The 20,232-nt window shown below is 37.7% G+C and overlaps 1 protein-coding gene across 4 annotated transcripts in view; it reads left to right on the forward strand.

The window, feature by feature from the left end:
• The window catches only part of lrch2 (leucine-rich repeats and calponin homology (CH) domain containing 2), a 104,389-nt gene that overhangs the window by 17,646 nt on the left and 66,511 nt on the right, over positions 1-20,232 (forward strand). For all 4 annotated transcript variants that reach the window (XM_055199743.2, XM_055199744.2, XM_055199745.2 and 1 more), the window contains exons 2-9: positions 2,970-3,114; positions 4,994-5,120; positions 6,583-6,688; positions 6,949-7,085; positions 10,522-10,652; positions 11,085-11,172; positions 17,043-17,142; positions 17,516-17,613. In XM_055199743.2, the coding sequence (XP_055055718.2) occupies positions 2,970-3,114; positions 4,994-5,120; positions 6,583-6,688; positions 6,949-7,085; positions 10,522-10,652; positions 11,085-11,172; positions 17,043-17,142; positions 17,516-17,613 (932 nt within the window). The remainder of the gene's footprint in view (positions 1-2,969; positions 3,115-4,993; positions 5,121-6,582; positions 6,689-6,948; positions 7,086-10,521; positions 10,653-11,084; positions 11,173-17,042; positions 17,143-17,515; positions 17,614-20,232) is intronic.

Raw genomic sequence — 20,232 nt, forward strand, 5'->3', positions numbered from 1 at the left:
GAAGTGCAAACTGGTTGTAGTCAGGGTGGGAGGAGTCTTCGATGATGTTAACTGCCTGTTTCTTTACCCTGAAGTTGGAAATCGGGCAGGGGCAGACCAATAATCCTCTCAGCTGTTTGAACCGTCCGTTGCAGTGTACTTACAGTATGTCTTATGATTTGGTGGCTGAACCAAACCAGACTGTAATAGATGTACACAAGACTGACTCAATCACAGCAGTGTTTTATCAGCTCCTGGGTAGATTGAACTTCCTCAGTTGGCGTGAGAATTATAATCTCTGGTGACCTTTTTTGACGATGGAGTCTAAGGGGTCTCCCACTTCAGGTCCTGTTAGATGGTGCCCATCTCCACCATTGTCATTGTGTGTTTGTGTTGCGCTGCTGAATCAGCATAACTGCTTCTAACTCTTACCAGCGAACTGAAGGTTGTACAGGAGGAATTTTATAGGTGGAGTCAGCACAGTTTTGGGTTTACAGTTGCCAGGCATTACAACTTCAGGTTTCACAACAATTCCTGCAGAGTCCATTTGGGACTTTTTTGGTTTTCTCTGCTTTTTATTGGTTGAAAAGTGACAAGCCCCTAATTATGAATACATTTAATCTCTTAAAGTACATGTATGTACTCAAAATCAGTCTGGCATTTATCAATGCTCATGCTGCTTTAGTTTGTGTGGTCACACCCATTTATATCTCTCCAATTCACACATGAACAGACCTGCTTTCTTTTTGTTAAAGAGGATGTGGATGTGAGCTACAGAGGAAGTTAGCAATATGCCTTTCGTTCTCCATTTATGTCTGCTTCCATGGCAACACCATGGCAAAAGCAGCCCAGTTCTGATTTTTTTTACTTGTTTCTGTTCTTGTGGGTTGATGGTCTGAACTTGACATAAATATTGGGGCAAACTGAATTCAACACAATACTTTGGATTCAATACTCTGAAGATGGTGGTATCCTGATCATATACCCACATGCATGTGTTTTTTCGCTCAACCAAACACTTTACGTATTTTTTTAAAGGTTTATTTTTTGCCATTTTTGCCTTTATTTAAACAGTGATAGAGGAGAGGACAGGAAAGTACAGGGAGGAGAGAGAGGGTATGGGATCGGCAAATGCCCACGAGTCGGGAATCGAACTCGGGTCGCCGAAAGTGCGAAAGCACCACATGTTGGAGCGCTGCCCACTACACCATCGGCTCAGACACACTTTATGTATTTTAGCTTTTCTGATAATTAGATGACTGTAAAAATGAACAAGTTCTTACATTTTTTATAATACATTAAATTAATTCAATCAAAGCAGCTAATGTGTTTGTTTACAGTAAATCAAATATAACAAAACAAATTTTTCGTTTGAAGTTTTTTGGCTCCTTGCAGTGTTTTGCAGTCTTTTGTGAAAAAAAATAGTTGAAGGGTAATAAAAGCAAACAATGAAAGGATATGAGATTTGATGTGTTGATTTGGGTCAGAATCACAATAATGTGCGTAATGTATGAATAGTAGTGTTGGCAAACTTATACTCTTTGGGTTGTTGTTAACAATTACAAACCATTTACTGACCACCTAATTGCTTGTTTACTACAATACATGTAGTTTTTGTAGGAAATCTTAGCCTTTGGCTATTTAAGAAAGGTGTTTTGATTTACATATAAGAGTCTATTGTTGGGATTAAAGAATTGCTCACCAAAGAAAAGTCTCCAATACAACGCTATTACACAGAGCTACAGCCATGGAAAAAATTAAGAGTGGGAACAACACACTCGCTAGTTTTTAACCCCTGCATGCCTAACAATCTCTCTAGTGCAAGGAAATATAAGAGCCGTGCGTATTACAAGCTCCGGTGCGAGGAAGAGTCCATGTCATGCGCATTACAAGTTCAGGTGCATAAAAAGGAGTTCACGCCGTGCGCGTTCAGGTCCCAGCAAGACTCCAAGATGCGCGCATTACAAGTTCAGGTTTGAGAAAGAATCTGTGCTTTTGCTTGCGCAAAGTGAAGCCCACAAACCCCTTTCATGTGAGGAAAAGCACGCAATGCACATGTTAATATCAAACTATGATAATTATAGTAATAGTTTTAAACTATAATGGGCAGTGTCAACTCTCGTCATAAAGGCCTGCTATCTACTGTATGTCTCAACCAAGCGTGCCGCACAAGCCCTGAAAAGTGAAGCTAAAACGTCTCGATCGCCCCCCAGTGACTAGTCCCAGTAAAGGTCATAAACCCCGCCTCCCCATGTTATTCAATGGGACTTGAGACCAACAAAAAAAATTAATTACACTTCAATTATCTTTTTTCCCGAGCTGGTTTCTGTCATTCACTGTAGTTTTTATCACGCTGATATTTGTTTTTAAAATAGGTTTGTGTTTAGTTAGTTATTTAATGATATAAAAACAGTGGCGTCACGTCATGATTGACAGCTGTTATATCGTGTGATATGCGCATTCTACGAGAGCGAGGGCAGGGTTTTGATTTCGCGGCTTCACTTCCTGCTCTCTACTGCGCATGACTGGTCCCGAAATCGCTACTGCGCAGACTCAAGACCCAAGATGTCAGCGCAATATCGGGAAACTGGCGGCTTCACTTTTCACCAATGCAAGAGAGCGAACAGGCTTCGTCCATCTTTTTTTACAGTCTATGGTCTCAATGATTGTATTGTTTATCGGCACAACCCTACTTTACTATGAAGGGGTGCTAAACTCTTATAAGTGACACTGATTAAGCACTTTGACACATTTTCAATCACTCTCCCTGTAGACCAATCCTAACAACAGTGAGCCCATAACACTTTGTTGTGCATGTTTAAAAATGCAGTAAATGCATGCATATTAAGTGTAATCAATACAGTAGTAATAAATGTATATACTGTATGTATGCATGCATATATTTCTGTCTCTTTCTGTTTAAAATTTGCATGTTGAATTCTTCTACTGCCTTTAACTAACTTGATTTTGTTTTTGTTTTTTCTGGACAGATTTATCAAGAAATCGTTTTTGTGAAATCCCTCCAGAAGTTTGTATGTTTGCACCCCTGGAGTCATTAAACCTATATCACAACTGCATAAAGGTCATTCCAGAGGGCATTATTAACCTACAGATGCTTACCTACCTGAACATCAGGTAAGGCTAATATATGATCTACCCATATTTGAATTCACTATCCTATATCAATGTTACTTATGATTGCCTAGTTTTATTTTGTGATGAAGATTATGTTTTTGAATAAAACTTGGTTTTGTAAGCTCAGATTGTATATTGCACATTTAGTTTGTCATCTGAATATCTTATTTACAGATCTGTATTGCATACTGATTTTCAACAGTGCTGACCTGATGGTAGTTTGTTTAATCTGTTGACCCTTCTCTCTTTCTAGTATATTCCAACTATTGAGAAACACAAACTCTTAAAAGTCCGAATTTACACATTTATCTCTCTAGACCTATTAGCGCTATATAAACCGAGTTTTGGGATAAGTTGTAATGTCAGTAGTGATTCTCAGTGAAACACACCATTAGTCTTGGATGACATTAATCTGTTTCGGGAAACCATCCATAAAGGCCGTTTTTATGAATCCTTTAGTACAGATTAGGTTTTTTGCTGATGCACTCAGTGATTGGCCCGGTCTCTGCTGATGGAGAGAGGAGCAGGCAGTTGTTTCTCAGAAAGGGTGGAAAGAGATTTGACAGGGTCGAGATTTACAACCAGATTGATATCTTTAGAGAGAATTTGAAAGTGAAGCAGGAGTGCTGCTGTGGAGAGGAGCTAAAATGTGGAGCGAGTGAGGGTGTGCATCAATAATAAAAGAAGAAGAGCATGAGCTCTAGAGCTTCAGTGATTTATATCTTAGCATGCATGCAGAATACAATTTGTAGACTTTTTTGAAGCTGACAAAGTTTAGGGAAACATTTTCTTCAACTTTAGTTTACTGTTTTTTAGCAAAAATATAATGCCCAAAGTAATGGACACAAATTTATCATGACTCATCTTGCACTAGAGAGATCAATCCAATGAAATGCCCTCCAGTATGAGCATTTCCTCCACCTCACCCCTATTTCTTGTCAACATAAATAATTAAATTGTGCTTGTCATGCATAAATAACTACTTGATGTACATACAGTATCTATTTGAATGGACATTAATATGATCTGTAACATATTTATTAATCAAGTAATATTTGTTAAAGTCAGTTAGCTATAAATATAGTTACAATTACAGAATGAAAGCTTATTATGTTTATACCTATAGATCATATTATTCCAATACATTGAGCACCATGTAACATATACAGAACGTAGTGCCATGAGTGTTTTTCTGACATTTTAAGTCTCTTGGATTAATATTGAATATTGAAGTAGTTTCCCAAGACTTTGAAGGAACAGTATGTAGGATTGTGGCCAAAACTGGTACTGCAATCACACAACTGGTGGCCAAAACAAAAAACTGTAAGTAAAAAAAACTGTAAGTAACTGTAAGTAACTGTAACTGTAAGTAAAGTTGATAAAACTAGAGAAAGGGGGTGGGATTTGAAAAGTTTATGAACCTCTTCCTACTCCTTTTGAACATGGGAATTTATTTGTGTTTTTGTATTTTTTTGGATTATTTATTATTTATAATAATTTTGGTTGAAAGTGCTGAGAAGTACATGTCCTTATTTATCTGTCATTTTTATTTTTATTTTTTGTTTTGTATGTACGTATACATAGTATAAAATACTTTATTATTATATATATGTATACTTTTGTATTTTTATTACATGTTCAAATAAACTTATTATTATTATTAAATGACAATATCCTGGCCATACCACTGTTGTGAGTGATATAAGTATTTGAAATGAAAACGATTTCTTAATGTCTACTGACATATCAGGACCATTTTATGATTAATCGATATACATTTCTTACATAATGTTCCTTTAAGTATTTCTTTTTGAAGACCAGCATGAACAAATTATGAATATACGGGCTAATGTTAATCCTTTTGTTTTGATGTTTTCAGTCGAAATCAGTTGTCCGTTCTCCCCAAGTATCTCTTCAACCTTCCTCTGAGAGTGCTGGTGGTCAGTAACAACAAACTCCTGTCTGTTCCCGATGAGATCGGCAAGGCGAAAGACCTCATGGAACTGGTCAGTGTGCATGATATATACATGTCTTGAAATCCTAGAAAGTTTGTGAATCTGGGGGAAAAATTCAAGGCCCTTGGAAGTTTTTTTTTGATTACATACATATATAGAAACAGCTCATTGAAAGTGATTGAATCTATTTTAGGCAAGAGGTTTTCTGGGGAAAAAATCCATATTATTACCTGTGTAGTGCGGGATAATATCATAAAAATTATAGATTTTTTAAGAACACGTGATAAACTGTTCGCTTTAAATGCTTATATCTTCTGGATGCGAATGTTGATTCATACCAAAATGCTTTTTTGCATAATTGTGTTTGACACATGAAAACGTCTCAGGTTACGCATGTAACTGTTCTTCCCTGAGAAGGGAACGAGGCGCTGCGTCTCCCTTTCCATACTCCCTGCGTCAAAGCAATGTCTTTGGCAGTATTTCAGATAGCGACTTCCTGGCTTCCGTGTCACCCTGTCTTTGTCGTTAAGCCTTACCATTGGTTGAATTTGATATACACATTCAGACGCACTTACCCCTGGAGGCGTCCCCAAAGTGTCACCACAGTGACGCAGCGCAAGTTCCCATTCGAAAGGGAACTGTAATAATGTATCTTAAAACACGATGTAACCTTGCTCTCACTTGAAATGTGTCCCCATATTTAGTCCATGAATTTGAGGGTATTGGACCTGGAAAGTCATTGAAAGGTCCTTGAATTTGAAGTTAACTAAGGTGTGGGAACCCTGTATGGAATAAGAATAAGAACAACATTGCAGTCATGCAGTAAGAAGACAATATACATAATATATGGAACCGCAATACACTCACTGCACAGTACATAAGTTATCATTTATTTAATACATAATAACTTGAACAGGGTTCCTGTATAGCCTAGTGGAAGTGCATTGTGTTGGATGTGCAAAACGTTAACGTTCAAACCCAGGGAACACAGATACTGTTAAAAAAATTATACCATGTAAGTCGCTTTGAGTAAAAGCGTCTGCCAAATGCATAAATGTAAATACAAACATTTATGATATACATAGTTATATGCATTCACTGTATGTAAGATGCACATCAGAACGGTTTACATATACAGTATGTGACCTTGCATGTGAAAACTAAGTCAGTGAAAACTTACATAAACCATCCTACATAATGTAAAGAACATTCTGAAAAAAATATAACCTTACAAGAATAAGTAAGATAGCTGAAGTATTGAGTGATTAAAGGCATGTCAAGATTGAAATTAAAGGTGATTTAAATCAAACTTTGATGCTCTATATCTCATATTTAGATTGAGACTTTAGCTTGGATTTCATAGACAGGGTCACATGTCTGTATTTGAATGGATAACAAGCAGTGATTGGGTACAGAGGCCAGTATAATTCAGGTGATATTATTATGCTAGTCATAGACCAATCTAGAATCCATTGTAAACTATTTGTTTGTTGTGTTTTATTTCTCTGATCAGGACATCAGCTGTAATGAGATCCAGGTGCTTCCTACTCAGATGGGGAAGCTCCTTGCATTACGAGAGCTCAACGTACGAAGAAACTGCCTTCAAGTGATGCCAGATGGTACAGATACAAACACAGACATACATCAACAAAAATGTCAGTCACATAAAAATTCAAAAGCTCAACCTGAATAAGAAGTAATATGCACATCTGCATATTTAGTGAACTATATTGTTTAGTTATTATAGTAGATCCATACAGAATCCTCAGAGAGTTCATCTCCATCAACTCCCTGCATGTCCATATAATAAATGTTTTGTGCATGCTTGTGCAGATATTGAGTTTATATTCACAAGTTTTCTTGTTTTTTACTCTCACAGAACTGTCCGATCTGCCATTGATCAGGTTGGATTTCTCTTGTAATAAGATCACTGAAATTCCTCCATCTTATCGCAAACTCAAGCAGTTACAGCACATCGTTCTTGACAACAATCCCATGCAGTCTCCACCCGCACAGGTGTGTCTGCACTCATTTGTCATGTGGGTGCTTCTCAATATGTGTCCTTGTTTTCTCGCTCCTACGATCGTGGTCCGGCACCTTTCAAAGCATCTCACTAAGGAGGCTTCCTGAAGAGTCATGATGAGCAATTCGATACCCAAGTGTGTCATTATCGACTAAACCGACACACTTAAAAATCCCCTCCCTCCCCCTTCACATCGTCTAAACCTCACCATCACATCTTCACATCATATTAAAACGCACATAAATGCTAGTATTAATCATTCAGTTATTGTGAACGTAGACTTGTTTCAGACAGTATATTTAATATTTTTGTATAGACATCATATTAATTTAACAGCACTTTAATGTGGTGAGGCTATGAACTGTAATCTGTTTAAGGTATTTGTTCTTGTTAAATATTTTTGCTCTTGATTTTTGATCATAGGGAATTAACTTTATACAGAGAGTAAGGATATACCATTTCAGTTCCCACTTTAATGACTCTGTCCTCGTGAGAAAAGGAAACTAGGATGCACAAATAAGAATTGAGAAGCACCCTCTGTACTGTATGTCTATGGAGTTGCTTATGTGTTTGTATGGCCTATTCTTAAGTATTGTCTGTTGACACCACCAAGTGGTTGACAATGGTAACTGCATGAATCTTTCTACTTCAGGTTTATGCCACACATGGTCTTTATTGGCTTTTTTAAATTTAAAATACCGGATTGTAAAAATGGGGTGAAATTTAGGCCATGATTGACACCACAAGACCCTTTATTCTTTCTGTATATTTAGATTATATGGGACATTTGAAGTGTTATTTAAAGGTGGTGTGTGTACATTTTAGCAGCATCTAGTGATGAGATTGCAACCAACAGCTCACCCCTCAATTTCAAAATGCATATAGTAGCGTCCACAACGTGCGTGAAGTTGGCCCCCCACCCAACGTAAAACGTCGGCAAAATATGCTCAATCGTTTGTGCTCCGTTTGTGCTGGTCTGTGCCGCAAAAATTTTCATTTGTGCTGCTTTGGTTTTTTAGATATTAAAAGAACATTTATAGGTCATACTGAGGTCATGTAGCCCCCCAACATGCTCCAAATTTACCCAAAATAGTCTTAAACGTTTGTGCTTCGTTTGTGCTGGTTTGTGCAGGTAAAAATTTCGTTTGTGCTGCTTCGGTTTTTATAATATTTGACATTGAATTATGGTGATGACGTCACTCAGCCTCCTGCATGCTTCAAGTTCACCCAAAAACTATTCTTTTTCGATTGTGCTACGTTTGTGCTCTAAAAATACATCATTGTATTTGGTATTGGAACCAAATTTTTTTTTAAGAAGTTTTATATAAAGTTTTATGTACAGTGAGGAAAATAAGTATTTGAACACCCTGCTATTTTCCAAGTTCTCCCACTTAAGCCCGATTTATAGTCCTACGCCGTAGGACCTACGCACGACTATAACGAGCCCTTTAGAAATCATGGAGGGGTCTGAAATTGTCATCGTAGGTGCATGTCCACTGTGAGAGACATAATCTAAAAAAAAAAAAAATCGCAGAAATCACAATGTATGATTTTTAAAACTATTTGTATGATACAGCTGCAAATAAGTATTTGAACACCTGAGAGAATCAATGTTAATATTTGGTACAGTAGCATTTGTTTGCAATTACAGAGGTCAAACGTTTCCTGTAGTTTTTCACAAGGTTTGCACACACTGCAGGGTTTTTTTTCCTCTCCTTTCCGGTCATCCTCTCCTTAATACAGTGCAGTCGCCATGTCCCATGTGTAGAAGAACACCCCCAAAGCACGATGCTACCACCCCCATGCTTCACAGTAGAGATGGTGTTCTTGGGATGGTACTCATCATTCTTCTTCCTCCAAACACGTTTAGTGGAATTTGTTCTATTTTGGTCTCATCTGACCACATGACTTTCTCCCATGACTCCTCTGGATCATTCAAATGGTCATTGGCAATCTTAAGACGGGCCTGGACATGTGCTGGTTTAAGCAGGGGAACCTTCCGTGCCATGTATGATTTTAAACCATGACGTCTTAGTGTATTACCAACAGTAACCTTGGAAACGGTGATTCCAGCTTTTTTAGGTCATTGACCAGTTCCTCCCGTGTAGGTCTGGGCTGATTTCTCACCTTTCTTTGGATCATTGAGACCCCACGAGGTGAGATCTCGCATGGAGCCCCAGTCCGAGGGAGATTGACAGTCATGTTTAGCTTCTTTCATTTTCTAATGATTGCTCCAACAGTGGAACTTTTTTCACATAGCTGCTTGGCAATTTCCCCGTAGCCTTTTCCAGCCTTGTGTAGGTGTACAGTTTTGTCTCTAGTGTCTTTGGACAGCTCTTTGGTCTTGGCCATGTTAGTAGTTGGATTCTTACTGATTGTATGGGATGGACAGGTGTCTTTATAAAGCTAACGACCTTAGGTCAGAATTCTAGCTGATAGACAGGTGTTCAAATACTTATTTGCAGCTGTATCATACAAATAAATAGTTAAAACATCATACATTGTGATTTCTGCATTTTTTTTAGATTATGTCTCTCACAGTGGACATGCACCTGCGATGACAATTTCAGACACCTCCATGATTTCTAATTGGGAGAACTTGCAAAATAGCAGGGTGTTCATATATGTATTTTCCTCACTGTATAAATATGTGTGTGCATTATATATACACTAGGTCCCGTTGAACGATTAACTAATTATATATACCCATACAATGGCCATATGTTATGTTCCATGTGATATCCACAGGTGATGACATGGAGGTGACAGCAATGCGTAATCGAGTTACCCCTACCTACTTGTATTAGTTTTACTCTAATCCCCTGTGAATTGGCCATTTATTGTTACAGACATCCTGTGGTAAAGTTGCATTACTCCATCTGCCCCCATCCTAATATGAGGTGGAAAACAGATGGAAAGAAATGAGCGTAGCTGCTAATCAATGTTGTGGTTGCATAGGGTTTGGTGTTCAGTTTTACAGTTTGTTTGTGTCAGTTATGTTATATTATTAGGCCAAAACCTCCTCCTTCTTGCCCTGACATGGAAATTAACCTTGTTTCAGATTTGCTTGGAATGTTCTATGGTTTTATGCCGTTCTTCTTTGGAAATGCACTTTGGCATCGCTCCCAGACCGAAAACATGTAAAACGCTTTTACGTGCAGACAAACGGACTGCAGTTATCAAGTTGCTTATTACTTAAAGAAGGTTGTTATTATGACAGATATATGAGAGTAAGATAGACAAGTACACGTTTATTTGGCAAAGTAAATGGGTGATTAAAGCACTTAATAAAAATATGATTTATGACATTGTGTTTCAATAGGAAATACTTCAAATTGTAAAAAAAAAATGGTGCTAAGTGTAGTTGTTCATCTATGTTATTTCTGTTCTTGATCAATAATAATTTTTATGTCTCTTTTTTGTTTTTAGATCTGTCTTAAAGGAAAGATTCACATCTTTAAGTATTTAAACCTGCAGGCGTGTCGCCTAGATAAAAAACCAGACACACTCGACCTGCCCTCTCTTGGAAAACGCTGTTTACCTCAGCAGCTGACAGACAGGTAGTCATGTTCTTGCATTACATCATCACGATAACGTCATCTTACCTCAATACATATATTACAGCAGCTATCTATTTATACATATCAAAGTCCCATGAAATGTTTGTACAGTTGCTTGTAAAGATCAGACAACAGTGATTTGCATGTTTACATTAAATACAGTACATGCAAAGAAAACTTTCCGCCTCTCTTTTAGGGTTGGGTGGTAAAGGGAGAAAGACGTTGCCTATTGGTCCAGCCTTTGGAACTTTAATCTTAATTTTTTTAACAATATTCAATATTTATGCTATTCTGTGTCTTTCCAAATGAGTATCTTGATTATCTATTTTTTTGCATCTAACTTGCTAAAGGAATTTTGTAAAGCAGTGGTACTGATGTTGTACTGTGATGGATACTGATGTTGTGTGTTTTCGTATCTTTTTGTTTGTCTAGCATGGAAGATTTTTATCCTAGTAAAAATCATGGTCCTGACTCAGGGATTGGCAGTGACAATGGTGACAAAAGACTTTCGACCACAGAGGTATATACACACACGGTTTTGTTCCTATACTATTTCAAAAAAGCAATGTTTTTCAAATCAAAGCATTCCTGTTTTGCTTAAAGGACAAGTTCTGTATTTTACACTTAAAGCCCTGTTTTCAGATTGTTTATGATAAAATAGAACGGTTTTGACTGAAATTTGGACATATGATGCTGGGCCAAGAATTTTCGGTTTCTGTCTTACCCTGGATTTCCACCGACTGCGGAGCGGCTGCAGATCGGCTGCGCTGCGTTACGGCTCCGCACTCGGCCGTCCGTCAATACCCACCGGATCCGTATTTGTTGCAGAGCGGCTGCATTCTGAAGTGACGAGGACCCGTGAGTTCTCGCAAATTCACATGAAGATCGCGCGATATCTAGTTCTGTCTCCGCCCATTATGACGTTGAAGTATGACGTTATAACAAACCAGCTGAGATCCCAACACGAGATCTCGTGAATTCAGGTATGATCACGCGATAAATTCATGGCTCCGCCCTGCGGAGCTGTCCGGCATCCGTCAAAAATAGAAGCTCTGCGTATTTGTGCCGGAGGGCTGCGGATGGCCGGAGCTGTGACGGATTCGGAACGCAGTCAGTGGAAATACACACACGACTGATTCTCTTCCTCAATGGAACGTCAGAGCTTTGTTTTCCAGGGACCGAAACTAATCGTGACACTCCTGAAAATCCGGTTTATTTCAACCAATCAAAAGACGACTTTAGACATTCTCACAGGGTTTCCAGAAAAGTGCACAAAAAACATCAGACGTTCATCCAACAGTTTGTGGGCGTGACGTCTGAGGCTGAGACTAGGTCGGAGGTGAACTTTTAGGAAAGTAGATCTCCAGGAACAGGGTTGGTGACCACCAGTCTAAAACAATGGTATCTTTAGCCACATTAGCTACAAGGTGCTACAAACACGTTAAGAAAAGCTTTTGGGTAAAATTAACCAGTCAACTAGTGGCTGTGGCCGGGGCTTTGTGATGTCACATTAACAAGAGAATCAAAACATTATGTCTAATGAGACTGTTTTGGTTTAATGGGGATAAAAAAGTAGGAAAGGGTGGGTGGATGTATGTATGGTTGCTGTGTTCCGACACTGCCAACAAACATTTATGTCCAAACACAGTGGCAGCTCATGACTGCTCATCCGAGGGGCGCAAATTCAAAATATGTGTTCGGAGTGTCATGTTTGTTGCTCGTGTTTTTAAAATATGTGTTTGTTATGTCATGTGAACCATGTGCATCACGTGTTTCGTCAAAATAAGTGCCTGCTGCACACGCGTCTGATAAAAGAGATGCTCACGTTCACAAAATACACGCAAGACACTCCCTTAACAGTATTATTCATAAGTTTATACGAGTTTCTGGCAAACGTCTCTTTTATCATAAACCCTTTAGACGCGTCTGCAGCACGCACTTATTTTGACGAAACACGTGATGCGCATAGGATCACTCGATGCGCAGAACACATATTTTGAAATTACGAACCACACACATGATGGGTACATACATGTTGTGACGAACTTCGCATCGAGCGCTCTCAAAAAAAGAAGTCACCGGCCCCACTGATCAAACACCTTGTAAAAGTAGGTTTTGCATAATATGTGCCCTTTAAAGCAGCATGCATGTGTGATGCTCTCATTGCTAGAAATACTTTAGTCTTCCACTAGAGGGAGCCACCTGATTGGTCCCCAGCTAACTGGTTGACTTTATGTACCTTCGTTGGCTTTTTATATAGCATGTTGGTCGGTGAGCTCAGTGCACACTCGCTGTGCTGCTTATGCACAAGCAGGGAGAGATTTCAGTGAATGTGGCATGAGTCAGTGCATGAAGTAAACGACAGCAATTTCTTCATTTAATAGAATAAAACGAAACCGGCTGGTTGGTGGGTTTAAATACGGAAAAACTATGGATGCATCATATGCATATTACAATGTAAAACAAGGAACTCTGTATAAAAGCATCAGCCAGATAAATAAACGCAATTGTAATTTTTCAAGTGCAGACTAAAACCTATTTCTCCTAGATATGAACAATATGTTCCATGTGTAAGTTTGAAGTATAGCTTAGTGTTAACAGTGTTTCCTACAGACATGTCTAACCTAAATATAAGGAATTGCATAGGCAGGTAAAACAAGCTTTTAAATACTTAACATGAAGACACTGAACTTCAACTCCAGAAATCAACATACAGATCATATATTTTTAGTACTTTATATGGCTATAAAACATCTCTTTATCTTTAAATAAAAATCCCATAAGCCAATATACTGAATGCTTTCAGTTTATGCTTGACATGCAGGATTTTTCTCTGGAAATGAATACTGGATGGATATTGAGACTGGTACATGTGACTTTCAGCTGGAGGCATTAACCTTTAAGAAGTTAATTCTGCTTGAACAAAGAAATCTAATTTAAATCCCTGAATAGCAGTTCTGCTGTTGATTAGCTTGTATTGGCAGTGGCTCAGCGTCCTGTTTTTGCAGGAAACCTTAAAGAATCTTACTTTGTTCGAGTTCCTTGGAACCAATCTGTCATTGAGTTTTGTCCTGGAAAATAGTTCTGAGCAGGTTTCTGCAGGTTCATAATGCATACTCTGGTGTTTAAGTGTCTGGTGTCCATGAAGTTTCCTTCAGTTTTTCTTTGTTTTTATTCCATACTGTATAACAGGGTTTCCCAAACTGGTCGCAGCAGGTTCGTGAGTTGATGAAAAATGTATAAATTACAATTAAATATTAAAATGTAAATACATTTTAAAATAATCTAAATATTTACATAAATATATATTTGAAGAGTTTCGTTGCAAAACGAGATAACCACCGTTTTTTTAATTGTTCAGAAATCTTGTTGTTTGGTTGTGCATTCCAATTAATTTCAATGCAACTGCAGTTGGTTTGTTTTGATTTAAACCTTCATAACTTAAAAAATACAGCTAAGTAGCACCATAAAACAAAATATTAACATGATAACATAATAATAAACATGTTTTGACAAAAATGTAAAAAAAATGGATTTATCTCATTTTGCAACGAAACTCTTCATTTTATCATGTGACCATTACACAACACCACAATATATCAGAAAATTAAGAACTCATGCACAATGGACAGATACGTTTTATGTAGCAATAAGTTGATTATTTAAATATTTACTTAAAATCTCGAGGGGGTACTTACAGTAAATAAATTAGTGCAAAGAGGTTCAGCTGACACAAAAATTGAAAAACCCTTCTGTATACAAATGAATACTACTAGAAAGCTAAAGCCAATTGTTCTAGCAATTTCAGACAGTGATATCCGTAAACAGCATCATCAATCATTTTCAGGTACCCTATCTCAGTATGGGTACCACAGTCCAGTGATAGTACCACCTTATTTATCATGGTATCTACATAGACTCATATATTACTCATTTATTTAGTCTACTCATGTTAAATGTTTATGTTTATGTCAGTGCAAAAGAGTATTCATTTTTCAGACATGAATAAACAAATGCATCATTAGCTGCTTTTTCTCCGTCATGCCGAATGGTTCTAAGAGGCAATAAATGAGGTGACTAAGAAACTGTTGGGACAGCATAGCCTTCAAACACTTGCATTGTTTGGAAAAGTGTAGCTCAGTAATGCTGGGTACACACAAAAAGATTTTGGGCCGATTTCCCCCATTTCGACAATCCTAGCTATGTCCCGATTATCTTGATGGTTCTACAGATGATCAGATTTTCCCTTGGTGTGAGGTGTGTTAAGTGTGTCGAACCTGATCCGAAGAATATCGGAGCTGCCCCGATAGTGAATCGTAAATATTAAGCATGTTTAATATTTACGATCAGAAATCCTAATGTGTGTGGGGGAAACCCTGAGGATAAACGTGTGCACGCTCTTGAGATTATAACGTGAAGCGAAACAATATCCAATCAGAAAGCGAGATGATGGAAGACGGAAGCAGTCATGGGCATGGCGCAGCACAAAGTGATGTTGATGCAAAGTGAACTTGTACAGACCATGTTCCCGACTTCACCCAAACCTTTTTCTTTTTTCCTTGAATTTTCTTTGAAATCATTCCAAACACTATTATTGATTTATTTATTATATTATTTTTTCTGCATATCGTCCACCATGCTTATTCTGAAGTCTCGTGAGATTTTGCAAGATTTCCTGTGTTCACAGTCAAGACTCTGGTTGAAAATTAGGGATGCACCGATATGGAAATTTTGGCCGATACCGATAAACGATAACTCTTTAAATTTGGGGGCCGATAACCGATATCTATAGGCCGATATTATTTTCACAATGAAAAACTTGCAGACCGCGGACATCTTGTCTTTGCGCTAGACTAGCATACTCTTCTTAAGCCCGCAACACGTGTCATCTTCGTGCTATGTCACAGAAAGCACCAATCAAAACTCCACATGGCCAGCAATGAGCAAGTAAGTGGTTCAACAAAACAAAATAATCCATTATTTATTGGCTTTCAGTTAGTAATGATATGTCGGCCGATATATCGTGCATCCCTATTGAAAATGTTGTGTGGTGTGTTGTCTTTGACACATCATGGCACACCACACACTATAGGAGCAAAACGGTTAAATCTAGGATTTTTATCTTCATGTTTGTGGTTTATCACATTTTGAAAATCTTATAAGATGTAAAAAATATTTAGGTGTGTACCCTGCATAACATGTGTTACTTCCATCCGGACAGTAACTCCTGACATTTAAACCCAATTTACTTTTATTTTGAAAAACTCTTCGAAGGCAAAGTTCAGGATGTGTTTCAGCACTAAATGACCTGTAGATTGATCAGTACTGTAACACGTGAAACAAGAAACACAATGCGATTTACGATTTAGGAATTTACTTCTTATGGTCAAAAACAGCTTTCTGGACCTATACGCATGAAACGATGATGAAATAGCACGATATTTGTCAGCTCTGTCAAGGGTTGCTTGCTAAAGATGCTGTCATAGTTTGAAATGCACATGTTGTCAGGGCTTTGAGAAAAGTAACTTTGGTTGCATTCGTCCCACGTTACTTTCGCCACGGTTCTCCCCTAACTTTTGTAAAAAAAATTCAGGAAATCTAAACTCCATGATAAACCTTAAACTTAACACATAGTGAGTGATTTTATTTCTTCTTTTTTTCTTCTTTTTTTAAATTTAATAACAGAGACTTCAACAGGTAGGCCTACAGTATAAGGCCGAATGCAATAAAATGTTTAAGATAATGATAATCGCTTACTATGATGCTCACTAAGACAGCTATTTTGAAACGTGTTTATATGCATTTGTCCGTAAACCAGAAAGACGCGAACATGAACTCATTTAGCTCTGTGCAGTGCGTTTTCAAGTTCGAGGTGGCAGTATATCTCATACATATGTCATACAGTAAAAATATCACTTAAAGAATATAAACATGGCTTTTGAGTTATGTTGTAAAACGGTACAAAGAGAAAAAGAAAGTCTAATTCAAAAGCACAAAAAGACAAATACTATGCACCTTCTTCCAGACTACGTTGAAATCATTATGTAAAATTTGCAACGTCTGTTAATATTTTCCTAATATTTGTTTTTACCAAAATGCTGCTGTGCAGCATGGCGAAATAAACATGTTGATTAACAGGAAATAAATTATTGGAGGGAATGAGCGGATTAAATTTGGACACCCCGGACACCCGTCTAGCTCCGCCACCTTATTGGAGTTTTCCACTGTATTTCATAGATGGGCTGATTGTGCTGAAAGTCGCAGAATAAAGTTGAATTATGTATGCTGTTGTTATATGAACATTTCTACGCATGAGCTCTAGTTTGGCAGAGAATGTTGTTTTGCCAAACTATAAATGAAGACCTTTTTCCTCTGTGTTTGTTTTTCCAGCCATCTGATGATGACACAGTAAGTCTGCATTCCCAAGTATCTGAGACAGCGCGGGCAGATGCTCACACACTTCTGCTGACAAAGCTGGACTCAAACAAAGGTATGTCACAGACAATGCTTAGCTAAAGCCAGTACTAGGGCTTAGTTAAATTAAGCTGTTTAAGCATATTTGCCATAGAAAAGACATTACTTTTGTGTGCTCAAATCATTGGTATTTGCTTATTTTAGGATCTGCATAGTGCAAGTTATTTTCAGTTGAGACAGCTCAAACATGTGTTTTAATCTAGGACTAGCCTTGTCTGTGAAACCACGGGAAATATTATAGAAAATGTATAAAAAAGATACTTTCCATAAAAGAACAAAACCCTATTCATAGACCCATTTTGATAACTTTTTATTGAATTACAAACTAAACTAAAAGTATTATAATGTAAATGTCTCACCTCTGTGTTTTTGTCTCAATTTTTGTTCAGACCAGGATCCATACGATTTTATTGACCCAAATCCAGATGAAGAAGCTCTTTCTGAGGGAGACACTCAAAACAATGCACCCTATGTGTCATGTATAAAGGTATACACACAGGGACACAGATCACGCACAATAATACACATAAATCTACAGATTACTCACTATAATACAAAGAAACCTATAGATTAGACATTTTTACCAAACTGGGTCACCAGGATGATTAAACGAAAATGTTATTAAAATAATGAACCACTTCAGCCGCATAAATGTTTAAAATTAATAAGAACATATGAATCAATCCTTATCGCCAACACTGAGAGAGATGCGCTGCTCTTTAAAAACTTTGAAAATTACTGTCCTACAGTAATGCCCAATAGCCACAAGTCCATATCTACCTTTTCCCCAAACTGTGCGTTTACTTGTGTGTTATTATTATTAGGGATGCACCGATAGGATTTTTTTGGGCCGATTCCGATTTAAACAGACAACTTCTGGCCGATACCGATGCCGATATTAAACACTTGTATACAATACTATACAGTTGGTCTATTAGCTAGTTTATTTCTGCATCAAATTATTTTTACTGAACATGGATTGGATCTAATTAACATTCAACTGACCAACATAATAAGAGAGGCACAAATTAAGCTAAAACAAATATAATAAGGCAGCATGACAACCCTCAAAGGTGCTTTTTGCTATTCAGCATTTATTTTATTAACAACATTAACTCATTTTTTACATATAATGGATTTCTTTATGCAGTTAATTAATAAACAATCGGTATTGGCCTGTCTCGTGCTATTGCCGATATGCCGATGGTTTCAAATTCATAAAAAATCGGCCGATAAATATCGGTGGCCGATACATCGGTGCATCACTAATTATTATGCGTTTATGTAATCGTTCAAGTGCAAAGCCTGAAAGGAGAACAGTTTGGTCCTCACGTGCTGACTCTCTTAACACTGGAGCCTATCGTAATGTTTAGTCTATGTTTTTTATTCAGACTCGTTTGGTGCACGATGACACACAGCCCTCTCAGGTGCCATCATATTGCTAGTTGGTCTGTCGAGTGTGCAGCTCAGACATTCGCTTAACCCTGCTGCATGCATCAGAAGGTTTTTATGAAGACAGAGAAAGGGGAGTGGTCGTGCAATTGGCATCTCTTCTTTTTAAACACGCTCTGACGTGATTTGCGATCACATTGTACGTTCCACGCCTGAGCCCAAGTGAACCGTGCTCCAGCCCACCTCTGCATGCCGGCCAGGGCGCGATTAACCAAACCAGGCCAGGGTGCAGTACAGAACGATCACAGTAGTCAAATGAACCAGGCTTTGGGGGTCAAACGCGCCCATGCGCGGTTTGGTTTGGATATTGTGAGTGTCCCCTCAGTGTACTAGTTAGTAGTTACTAACCACTAGGCTACGACTGCCTCTTACACCCAAACCATTAGATAACTAATACACCAGGACCTAATGATTACATTCTACAGTACACTCAGACCTACTCTATGGAATACACACTATAATGCATTTGGCAGATCCTTGTATCCAGATTGACTTACTGTACTTTAAAGATATACATCCTACACACTATAGTAAAGTGGATACAGACCTATACTGTTATACACACAGACCTATACATTATTCTAAAGCAATAAGCCCTAAGAAACAGTGGGTTACTAGTGCATTTTATAACAGCTAAGGGACTGTTATAAAATGCACTTTAGCACCACTGCTTCATGGGGCTTATTGCTTTTATAAAACGGTTACTTCATATGCATAGCAGGATTTCAAAAAATAAAACACAGCAAATAAGTTGTAATTATATTAGAACAAATATTACTCTTCTGCCAAACAAATAGTTCCTCAGAATCAAGTGTGGCTGCAACAGAGTGCAGTTCCCAAGCAACACAGACGGAGCAAAGACACAATGAAAATATGATTAAAGACTGTGGTGTTTATTTTCATAAATCAACATTCATCTAATTTATACATTAAAATTTACATCGTGCAACTGTTGAAATGATGATCAAATATGCTTGGAAGCATGCTTAACTTTAACTCTTTTGCCATCAGCGTTTAAAAAAAAAGTTGGTTTAATGCATCAAAAGAAAGAACAGACCCCCACTTAATAAAAAATTAATTCTAGCTTCATTTGTTCTCTTATCACCTCTCAAATTTTGAGCTAAAAGCGGAGATAATTAAATTTCTTTTGAAGGACTTTGTTAGAGATCAGAGTTTGTTAAGTTTTTAGTGTTGAGTGAATGCGTCAGTGTTTAAGTTGGGTAAGATCGGCACCCAGTGGATAATAAGAGGAAATATGAATTTGAGGTAGAAACTCCCTGATTGAATGTTTTCTATTTATTGACGAGATGACTCAACAATATTTATTGACATTTATTTAAATTTCGCTATTAATTGTGCAATTGTAGAAAAAAATTGTTTAAAGGCGTTTATTATTCTTAAATAAGTACGTAGCAACAGTGGCGCAAAGATACTTATGTAATGCAATCTGAACCGTAGGGTTACGGGGGTATTTTATCACAGCTTAAGGTACATTCACATTATAAGTGACTTTGTCGCTGTGTGTCCCTCGTCTCTTTCAAAAGAGGCATTTTTAAATCTTGTTGTCATAAACAAATGAGTACCATCCACTCCAGTCACCGACAAGAGAAGGATGACGTCAACGCCACTGCTTCGTTTTTATTGGTAGTCGCTC

The sequence above is a fragment of the Misgurnus anguillicaudatus genome, chromosome 22 (genome assembly GCF_027580225.2).
Source record: "Misgurnus anguillicaudatus chromosome 22, ASM2758022v2, whole genome shotgun sequence".
NCBI classification, from domain to species: Eukaryota; Metazoa; Chordata; class Actinopteri; order Cypriniformes; family Cobitidae; genus Misgurnus; species Misgurnus anguillicaudatus.